The following is a 10,743-nucleotide window of genomic DNA, read 5'->3' as shown; positions in this document are numbered from 1 at the left end:
GCATGGTCCTCCATGGTTGAGGCTCATAGCTGTGGCCTGTAATCTGTTCTGATTGATTAAATATTTTGAACACCAACATCTAATTTTAGTTGCAGTAGTAAAAATTTCACTCAGATGGTCTACATGGAGATGGTAATTCATGGGCTCCTCCCACCCCCACCAGCTTATTTTGGTACTAGGGATTGAACCCAGGAGCACTCTATCACTGAGCTACACCCCTAGCCCTTTTTATTTAATTTTGAGACAAGGTCTGACCTCAAATTTGACCTGGTCTTGAATTTGTAATCCTCCTGTCTCAGCCTCCCTCCCCAGTCACTGAGATTACAGGTGTATGACACCATGCCCAACAGAAGCTACAGATACAGATCTCAATGTCTGCAGGATCCTGGCGTCATTTCTTGGTAGATTACCCTGTTCTGCTACTCTCTTCTGAGTGTGCTCTGACCTCAAGACAACCGTCCTCATCGTCTAAGGCTGTACATCCTCTTGTCCAGAGAAAGAAGGGCCTGGGATCCAACATTGTCATACAGAGTCCTGTCAGCCACTCTGAGTGGATGAACTTGGGTCACAGAGCACCACCCTACCCATCACACTACCAAAGGGATGGGGGCAATGATTGGGTTAAGCCAATCAGATCCCACTTTTGCTCATGTGTGGGGGAGGGCAGTTAGAAGGAAACTGTGCTTTCAGGAAGGGACAGAGGAGATTGGACCTGAATAAAGGGAGGTGGCTTCCGTACTCCATCCCCTGTCTAGCCAATAGTCTCAATGCAGTCCATCCCCTGGATTTTATTTTATTTTATTTTATTTTTTTTTTAAGAGAGAGTGAGAGAGGAGAGAGAGGAGAGAGAGAGAGAGAGAATTTTTTAATATTTATTTGTTTTTAGTTCTCGGCGGACACAACATCTTTGTTGGTACGTGGTGCTGAGGATCGAACCCGGGCCGCACGCATGCCAGACGAGCGCGCTACCGCTTGAGCCACATCCCCAGCCCTTTATTTTTTGTTTTTTGATACTGGGGATTGAACCCAGGGATGCTTTGCCACTAATCTACATCCCCAGCCCTTTTATTTTGAGACTGGAGTCTTGCTAAATTGCTGAGGCTGGCCTTAAACTTGTGATCCTCTTACCTCGTTCTCCTGAGCCCCTGGGATTACAGGCGTGCACCACCACATCCGGCTCTTTGTTTAAAAGGCTTTAAATGCCACAATTTGACATAGTCATTCATTCAACGAATATTTATTGACTGTGTGCTAATACATGCCAAATGTAGAAACAGGAATTCAGCAGTGCAGAAAACCCATGGAGCTGATTTGGAGAATTTTTTTGTCTCCTTTGAAATTTTAATATCTAAATCCATTTTTTTTTTGGAAAACATATCACCATCAAGAACTTCCCTCCAGAACAAAACAATGATGCTCATTCCTCCAGACATCCAAATTTTAGTCTACCAAAACCAAAAAAAAAAAAAAAATGCATATAGAATAAGTAATAACAAAAATTACATTCTAGGCAGTCAGTGCACTTGGCAATCTTTGCTGAACCATCTAACTGCCCTTCAGCTGGCTTTCAAAAAATAACACCCTCGCTTATCAAAATATACATTTTCTATTTGCTTTTTAAAATTAAAAATAATGATTAAAAGAGAAAAGTTGGGTTGGGATTGTGGCTCAGCGGTAGAGTGCTCACCTAGCATATGTGAGGCCCTGGGTTCAATCCTCAGCACTATGTAAAAATAAATAAAATAAAGGTATTGTGTCCAACTACAACTAAAATATATATATATATATATATATATATATATATATATATATATAGAGAGAGAGAGAGAGAGAGAGAGAGAGAGAGAGAGAGAAACTTTAAAGAAGTTATTTTGATGTCATGTACAGCATTCGGAGGTTAGGAAAGTTGTTTGCAGCACACATGATTAGGGGAATATTCATCTTCAAGATTTAGCTTTCTTCCAAACAGTGTAAAATACCCACAATTCCAAGTATGAAGGGATGCAGACCATCTCCTTTGAGAATTCCACAGGACAACAGAGGCACCTGAGCTGTTCTTCAAAGAGGGACAAGGCTTCTGTCAAATCGACACAGTTGCCCTGTGTAAAATATTTCCCATCCTGTCTCAATACTTTCATTGATGGGTCAAGAATCCATCTGAGAAACTCCCAGTGGAAACTTCTTCTGGAGATGTGGAGATTGGACCAGCTGTGAAATCATCACATAATCAAATTCTCTCCCTTCCTTGGCATACTTCTTCAGTACTGGAATACATCCTTCTATCAGAAGCTGATGGGGAGCTGGGGATGCAGCTCTATTGGTAGAGTGCTTGCCTAGCATGCACAAGGCCCTGGGTTCAACCCCTAGTGCCACCAAATAAACAACAACAAAAAACCCAGAACCCGAAAGCAGTCTCCTTTAAGACTAAGATCCTTAGCACATGTTTTTTTTTTTTTTTTTGCATATATTTCTTACATCCATCAAATCACCATTTGTCAATCCTACCATAGTGACCATCTTTGGTTTCAGTTTGACTATTTCACATAATACACCCTCTTCTTTGCCTCCCAGCATCAGCTCATCTTTGCCAGTGTGGTTTTTGCCTCTGCCTATGATAGCCCAGGTATAGGCAAGATCACTGTCTGCCAAGTTAACATCCCCGCTAAGGACAAGAATAGTTCCGAAATGCTTCGGGTGTAGAATTTTAATGTTCGGATAAGGTGGGTCTTCATCATACACCTCCTCATCTCCGTCGTACTCATCAGTAGGACGTGCCCATCAGCAGTAGGCCTGATATCTGCCGATGGCCCCTCCTCCAACTATGGGTGGTACGCATTTCACTCGCCCAGTACTGTCCTCACCTAATTCTTTCATTCTTTCTTCCACTTTGTTCAGAAGACTGTCCATTTCTTTGTCCTGTGCATCACTGTCCTAACTCTGAAGGTCCAGCGACACCAGTCCATATGGATACATTCTCAAATTGGCAAAGCTGCTATTTTTGTTTGTGTAAGCTGCTAAATAGCCATGGTTCCTGCCAGGTGGGCACCGATTCTGCCATCCTCTGCTCCTGGAAAATGAAGTCCAGCCTGCTGTGCCTTGCTGCTGCCTTAATGAGAGGGGGGCCCTGCGCCATGCCTGCGGGAGATGGTCGTGGAAGACTGAATTTTGAGTTTCTTTCTAGAAAAAGTGGCTGAATAGGCAGGTGTAGTGTCTAAGCAGCAATGAAGAAAGTAAAAGCTGGTATGAAAAATTGGAAATTATCTGCTTTTATGTGGCATTTAAAGCCATAGGGCTGGATGTTCTTTGTAAATAGTTTGTGCTTATTTGTATAAATTTGGAGAAAAATGCGGACAGATGCACAGAGAGACTAGATACGTAGGTTCAAATCCCAGCTACTAGAGCTTTGGAAGGTTACCCAGCCTCTCCATACCCCTATAAAATGAAATCTCATTCTATAAATATAGTATATAGATTTATGTAAATATATAAACGACATAGATCTTTATATCTCCATAAAAGGAAGTTGCCCTATTGGCTCCACATCGCCACCTCTTGGCTTATAGAAGCTACCCTGAAGGTGGAACCTCCAGACAGTAACAGCGTCCCCAGCGCACCGGCTGAAGCCAGGAAAGCCATATTGACTACTGGAATGGGAGGAGCGCGTTGAGACGTTAGGGCAAACCGACTTCCGGTCACCAGCTTGAGTGACAACAGAGGCGGAGCTCCAACTGGTATGTTCATTAAGGGCAGGGCTTCCGGGACTTCTCCCAGAGAGCTACGGCTCGCCACCCGCGGCGGGGAGAGGCGGGCAGTCGTAGCTCCGCCCCCGCCCTTGGGCTCCACCTCCCAGCCCCATTTCCGCCGGGCGAAAGTCCGTAGGCGCCGCTGCCGTAAACGAGGCCGGCGGTTCGCCAAATCACGGAAGATGGCGGCCGCGACCATGAACGGAACGACAGGCATCTCGAGCTCCGGGTCTGCGGCGGCCTCGGGCGCTATCCTGCAGGCCGCGGCCGGCATGTACGAGCAACTCAAGGGCGAGTGGAACCGGAAAAGCCCCAATCTTAGCAAATGCGGAGAAGAGCTGGGCCGCCTCAAGGTAGGGTTTGGCGGGCCCAGGAAGCCAAGTGCTTAAGGGGTGCTACGAGAGGTCTGGTCCCAGCCAAGTTCCGGGCCACCCGAGAGGCTTCGGTGCCGATGGAAACCGGGCGGCCTGGAGATCCAAACGACAAAACATTCGGAACAGCCTAAGTGAGAACTCGGAGGGGGTCAAGGAGCAGAGAGGGCTGGAACGGACCAAGTGCGGCCCCAGGGGGGCAGGGTGGGGAGGGAGTGATGGAGAGATGGGTCAGGGCAGAACCAAGCGAGGGGTTCCAGCCTTGCCGTTCGGAAGCCCAGCTGATCAGAGGGGCCGGATGCAGTATCGGGTTTTTCCCGATGACGAGTTCATGACAATGCTGAATGGGGAATGAGAACTGCAAAACAAAGTCTGAGATGATGGGGCATGTAGGGATGTGTGGGTGAGACCTGGCCAAGCTGGGGTCTGAGAAATCTGAGGTTAAGAGAGCATCTCTGGAAAAGGGGGCAGGGGCAGGGCAGAACCTACAAGAAAAATAATATGGGGTTCAGGGTGCTTCAGACTAGGTCTGTTTGGGAAAGAGTATAAATAGAGTATTCTGGGCCAAGTTACTGAGTTTAATAAGGAATGGTGTATAAGCTGGATTTGGGCGGAGATTAGTGCCTCTCCCTACCTGTAGATTTTTGGGGTAGCCCAGCTGCCGCTTCCCAAAGAGTGTAGGGAAAATGTGTCAAGAACAGAAGGTCCTGGTGTCCTTCCCATCCCGGTGACTTCCTTGGGTCAGGCACTGGAGTGTCTTTCCTGTTTCCCCAGCGGGGCTATTAATATATATGATATGAGGTCATCCTAAATGAGTGCTTGCTTGTGTTCAGGTTCTATTCTGAGTGCTTTTTGAGGATTGGCTCCTTGAAGTACTCAAAACAGTTTTATGAGTCAGGGATGATGGTTAGTTTAATTTTCCAGGTAGGAAAAAACAAACCCCAGAGAGGGTAAGTAGCCTCTATGTGTGTGTTTCTGGAGCTCAAACCCAGGGCCTTGCACATGCTAGGCAAGCAGTCTACCACTAAGCTACCTGCCCAGCATAGTAACCTATATTTGAAGTCCTATCTTTCCTTCCTTCCCTCCTTTCCTCCCTGTCAGCTGGTTCTGCTGGAGCTTAACTTCCTGCCAACCACAGGGACCAAGCTGACCAAACAACAGCTCATTCTGGCCCGTAAGTGTCCCTGGGGTTGGGGGGGTGATGGGCTGAGGATTGTGGCAGGAATGGTGCTATGGTTTGGGGGAGGGAACCCAGTCATCTCCTGAGAGCTTGCCCTGTCACTCACAGGTGACATATTGGAGATCGGGGCCCAGTGGAGCATCCTTCGCAAGGACATCCCCTCCTTCGAGCGCTACATGGCTCAGCTCAAGTGCTACTACTTTGATTACAAGTGAGGTTGGGCCCTGCCACTGGGGAGGGATGGTGGTTACTGGGCAACTCTTATATCTTTGTTTCATCCAAATGGGCTTCTTCCTTCTACTGGGAACCCCTGATCTGCCTAGTTATGTACCCAGAGATTTCAGGGTCAGGGGATTGACTTGGAAGTCGTGAGACTGGGGTCGTATGATCTAATTTCTGTAGATATCTAATCCATTGACTTCCCTTACCTGTTGCCACACTAAATCCCCTCTGCCCAGTGTGGCCACCATTATCTTTTACCTGCCTTGGCTCCAGCCTTGGATTGTATTTCTCCATACCAGCCCTGTCTCTCCCACCGGACTGTGAGCTTCCTAAAGGTAGAGTTTGGAACTGTCTTGGTCACAGTTGTGTTTTTAGCATTGCCTACTACAGGCCCAGCCCACCCAGAGCAGGGACTTGATGTGTGCAGAATATAAAACTGAATGACATCTTTATGGATTAATGATTAAGAATTTGATATCAGACAAACTGGTTTAAAACATCTTGTTACTTCCTGATAATGTAGTCACCTCTCTGTCTCAGTTTCCCCCTTAAAGTGAGGGTGATGATTTTTGGCATAATCTTATTGAACACTTTTTTATAGTGCTTTTCTGGGTAAGACTCTGTTCTAGTCATTTTACCTGGGTTAGATCATCTTACTCACTTAACCTTTGTTTAACCTATCTATATGAGATGGATACTGTGGTGAAAACCCATTTTACATTTGGGGAAATCAAGTCACTGTTCTGAAATGAGGTCACTTGCTTGATTGGGTTGATATAACTAATAAGGGATTTCTTGCTTCTTTGGGCCTCAGTTTCTTCATCTGAAAACTCAGGGCCCTATAATCCTTCAAGGAGATGAAGGAGGGTGGTGCTTGGTAGGTCTCTAAGCCTTCCCTTTTTTTTTTTTTTTTTTTTTATGATTCCCCTTCCTGGTCCACAGGGAGCAGCTCCCCGAGTCAGCCTACATGCACCAGCTTTTGGGCCTCAATCTTCTCTTCCTGCTGTCCCAGAACCGGGTGGCTGAGTTTCATACAGAGTTGGAGCGCCTACCTGCCAAGGATATCCAGACCAATGTCTACATCAAGCACCCTGTGTCCCTTGAGCAGGTGAGGCTGGGCAGGGAAGGAAGGGCTTGGCTAAGGTAGGTAGTACCAGGACAAGTACTAGGGGAGTAGTCAGGGTTCACTAATATTTGCTCATTTATGCAACAAATATTGAGCTCCAGCCGTGCTCTGGGTGCTTGTTAGCTTTCAGACTGTGCAACGAATCATAAATTTCTTGATCTTGGGGTGAACGCAGTGAGGTGAGGAAGCAGACAGTAAGCAAAAGTGGAAGTAAAGACTGTGGTCTGTCAGGTAAGTTCTGTGGAGAAAAATAAGGAAGCAGGGTGGGGTGTAATGGGCAGGGGACAAAATTTAATATGGGGTGGTCAGAAAGGACTCTGAAAAGTTGTGATTTATGCAAGACTTGCAAAGGATGAGAATGAAATCATGTGACAATCCAGGCAGGGCAACCAGCCAGTCTAAACTGAGGCAGAAACTGCCTGCTGTGTTTGAGAAACAAATGAGCTGGGCCAGGGGAGAACTTCAGGAGCTGGGGTTAAGAAATAGTTCCTGAAGCTGAGGTTGCACAGGATTTGGCTGGGGGAGGGGAGGGGGGGGGGAAGGCAGCATAGTTTGGGCAAAGTTATGGGTGGATAAACCCCAGTAGATCCAGTTTGGTGTCTCTCTCTCTCTCTCTCTCTCTCTCTCTCTCTCTTTTCTTTTTTTGGTAGTTGTAAATGGATAGAATGCTTTTATTTGTTTATTTTTTTAATGTGGTGCTGAGGATCGAACCCAGAGCCTTGCCCATGCTAGGCAAGCGCTCTACCACTGAGCCCCAGCCCCAGCCCCAGCCCTTGGTCTCCTTTTTATAATTGGAGCTGAGATAAGGAGATGCAGTCTCAGGACAAGCTAGGGGGAGAGAGAGAGGCCCGGGTGGGGAGTGCCGGGGTGTCCCTGTGCTGCTCTTCTTCATCCTCTTTTCTCCATCCTCGGCCTCTGCAGTACCTGATGGAGGGCAGCTACAACAAGGTGTTCCTGGCCAAAGGCAACATCCCTGCTGAGAGCTACACCTTCTTTATCGACATTCTGCTGGACACTATCAGGTGTGTGGGGGACCAGAACTCTGTGAGGTTCAGAAAGAGCTCGGCCTCTGGCATAGGGAGCCCTGAATTTGAAATCCTTTCTGGCCACTCTGGGTAGGCTGGGCATGTTTCTATCCTAGCATTTTAGTTCTTTTCTGTGAAATGGAACTGGTCATGCCATTGTGGACAACAGCTCTCCGTTTGTCCCTTGGGCTGTTTACATGGTTGGCCATGGGTCGAACTTGAGCCTGGGTGTGGCATCCAGACAGCTCAGCAGATGGGGGCCATGCTGCCTCTCTGAGAAGTGTTCCAGTCCATCTCTGGGCCAAAAATGCATCCAGTGAGTCACATAACCTCACCTCAGGGCACCTAAATTCTGCAACAGTCAGTTTCCCTTGTCTAGAATGGGGCCACCAAGTCCTGTCAGCCCCTGGGGTTGCTGTCTACACAGGGGCAGGTAGGTATGACATATAAATCCCTTTTGAGGTATAAAAGGGTGTCAAGGGGGGGCTCAGTGGTAGAGCGCTTGCCTGGCACGGGTAAGGCACTGGGTTCAATCCTCAGCACCACATATAAATAAATAAATAAAATACTGTTAAAATAAAAGGGTGTCAAAGTTGGTGGCACAGCTGGTTCACTTGGGTGAAGTACCAGATTGGAATGGGTTTCCTTTTTTTTTTTTTATAGGGTGTGTGTGTGTGTGTGTGTGTGTGTGTGTGTGTGTGTGTGTGTGTGGTGCTGGGGATTGAACCCAGGGCCTGTGCATGCAAGGCAAGCACTCTTCTGAGCTATATCACCAGCCCCTCCATTTTTTGGGGTGACAAAGGCAAGTGTACAGACATGGAATAGTGTTTTATTGTTATTGTTGGTTTTGGAGATGGGGGTCTCACTAAGTTGCCCAGGTTGGCCTCGAACCTGGTCTTAAGTGATCCTCTTGCCTTAGCTGGGACTAAAGGCCTGATTGGTTTAGGGACTTCTTTTTTTTTTTTTTTTGTAAGATTCTGAGGGTGGGACCCAGAGCCCTTAATGCATGCTGGGCAAGCATTCTAACAAACCAGGGTATTTGTTGTGAAAGACATACCTCTCCCAAACCTCATTTGTTGTGAGAGCCCATACCTACCCTCTTCCTGAGAGAGGTGACATTGCAGAAATGCCCACGCTCTTCCTTATCCCTCTTTTCTTGAGGGCTCACCCCAACCCCATTCCACAACCTGGTGCATAGCTATTTTGCTACGTTATTGCTGTTCATGGATTCAAGGGACCCCTTGGGCTCTGTGAAGTAGGATGCAGCACTCTCGTGAGGAGGGTTTATGGGAAGAAAGCCCCTTGTGGGAATCCCAGGCTGGATTTCAGAGTCTCAAATCTTCCCATCTCGGAGTGGGATTGGAGTTTGGTTCCTCAGTTCCGGGAGTGGGATTGAAATTTGGTTCCACAGTTCTGGGAGTCGGAGAGATCTAAATGTGGATCCCCTGTGGCCCTTGCTTGTTTTGTGACTTTGGTCAAGTTACTCCTCTAAGCCTTTGCTAGTAAAATAGGGCAGGAATATTCCAGACATCAGTGCTGCACTGAAAGGTCAGAGCTGGCACCTGTCAGGCCCAGGAGGACGGGACCTGGGGGGGTTGTGTTCAGTAACAGGAACCTTATTATTTTCCCCCAGGGACGAGATTGCAGGGTGCATTGAGAAGGCCTACGAGAAAATCCTTTTCACTGAGGCCACCCGGATCCTCTTCTTCAACACACCCAAAAAGATGACAGACTACGCTAAGAAGGTGGCTGGGGTGCAGGACAAGGGGCTGTGGAGCCAAGGGGGGCATGCTCTTAGCATGTGTTAGTGAGCAGTGGGGCAGTCTGGGGGGACGAGACTGTGCAGATTTGAATCCAGCTGTGTGTTGTATGTGGTCCTTAGGCAAGTGGCCAAATCTCTCTGAGCTTGTGTATCCATAGAACAGAGTTTTAATATGTGGGATGAGCTTAGCCTAGCACCTGGCTTCAGGTGGAGGTGGTACACTGCACATATTACCTTTTGCCCCCTTTCTGCCTCCCTGGCACTGGGGATTGAACACAGGGTCCTCTACCACTGAGCTACATCCCCAGTCCTTTTATTTTTTTAATTTTGAGACAGGTTCTCACCAATTTGCCCAGTCTGGCCATAAACTTGCATGCCTCCTGCCCCAGCCTCTAAGTAGTTGAGACTTGAGAGGTGCCCCACCATGCTGGGCTGGCTTTTGCCTTAGAATTCCTTAAAAGTGGCAACTTTTTCTGTAAGACTTTGCTTCCTTTAGTATGGAACATTTGAGCAGGAGATTGCCTCTGGAAATGGTGACTCATGGTGCACAGTGATCCTGGTGTCCTAGGAGGCAGGAGGAGAGTCAAGAGCAGATTGTAGAAGGGGTGAAATTAAGTGTGGGTGATGATGGCAGTTGTTGATCACTTATTCTAGGCCAAATATCATTTCAAAGATTTTGATTCACTGAATCCTTAGAGTGGATATCTGTCTTGAACATGGAAAAACCAGAGCAGATAGAGTGAATTTCTTTGCCTAGAGTTGTGTAGAGGGGGGAGTCATGAGGAGAGGGAGCCGTGGCACACATGGGTGAGTGGTGGCTCCATGGGGTGGTTAGACAGCCTTTGGGATCACATCACCCATCTTTTATTCTTCCCTTCCTGCAGCGAGGGTGGGTCCTGGGCCCCAACAACTACTACAGTTTTGCCAGCCAGCAGCAGAAGCCAGAAGACACCATCATCCCCTCTACAGAACTGGCCAAGCAAGTCATCGAGTATGCCCGGCAGCTGGAGATGATTGTCTGAGCCCACTGGCCCTTGGTTATTTAAAACTGTCACAGTGCAACCTGTCCTCCAATAAAGGTGGATTGACATTCATTCTTCCAGACCCTTGTATATACCCAGTTGGGATGGCAGAGAAACTATCATCTCTGGAGAACCTGGAATTTGGGGGTTTGAGATAACACCATCTAGGCAGCCTTTGTCCAGTGGCTATTGGCTATTGCTCCTGGTCTCAAATACAGATGCCCTGTGGCCCCCAAAGAGCAAGGCTCCAAATGGACACATTGGAATGTTGGGCCAGGGTATCCAAATGTTT

The 10,743-nt window shown here is 47.5% G+C and overlaps 1 protein-coding gene and 1 pseudogene across 1 annotated transcript; one reads left to right on the top strand and one right to left on the bottom strand.

The window, feature by feature from the left end:
* Positions 1–1,880: 1,880 nt before the first annotated feature.
* LOC101960746 (spermine synthase-like) lies at positions 1,881–3,758 on the bottom strand (annotated as a pseudogene).
* On the top strand, positions 3,719–10,523 carry Psmd8 (proteasome 26S subunit, non-ATPase 8). The gene is made up of 7 exons (XM_005340496.4): positions 3,719–4,096; positions 5,216–5,288; positions 5,403–5,505; positions 6,459–6,624; positions 7,564–7,664; positions 9,301–9,412; positions 10,314–10,523. Exons 1-7 carry the CDS (start codon positions 3,734–3,736, stop codon positions 10,449–10,451), a joined length of 1,056 nt encoding a protein of 351 aa, XP_005340553.1. The 5' UTR covers positions 3,719–3,733; the 3' UTR covers positions 10,452–10,523.
* The last annotated feature ends 220 nt before the right edge of the window (positions 10,524–10,743 follow it).

This window comes from Ictidomys tridecemlineatus, chromosome 15 (genome assembly GCF_052094955.1).
Source record: "Ictidomys tridecemlineatus isolate mIctTri1 chromosome 15, mIctTri1.hap1, whole genome shotgun sequence".
Classification (NCBI taxonomy): domain Eukaryota; kingdom Metazoa; phylum Chordata; class Mammalia; order Rodentia; family Sciuridae; genus Ictidomys; species Ictidomys tridecemlineatus.
This window is presented reverse-complemented; position numbering and strand designations above follow the sequence as displayed.

Coding starts and splice junctions, on each gene's coding strand:
- Psmd8 (XM_005340496.4), top strand. CDS start 3,734: ATGTTCATTAAGGGCAGGGCTTCCGGGACTTCTCCCAGAGAGCTACGG. Junction 4,097..5,215: donor AAGAGCTGGGCCGCCTCAAG/GTAGGGTTTGGC, acceptor CCTCCCTGTCAG/CTGGTTCTGCTGGAGCTTAA. Junction 9,413..10,313: donor TGACAGACTACGCTAAGAAG/GTGGCTGGGGTG, acceptor CCCTTCCTGCAG/CGAGGGTGGGTCCTGGGCCC.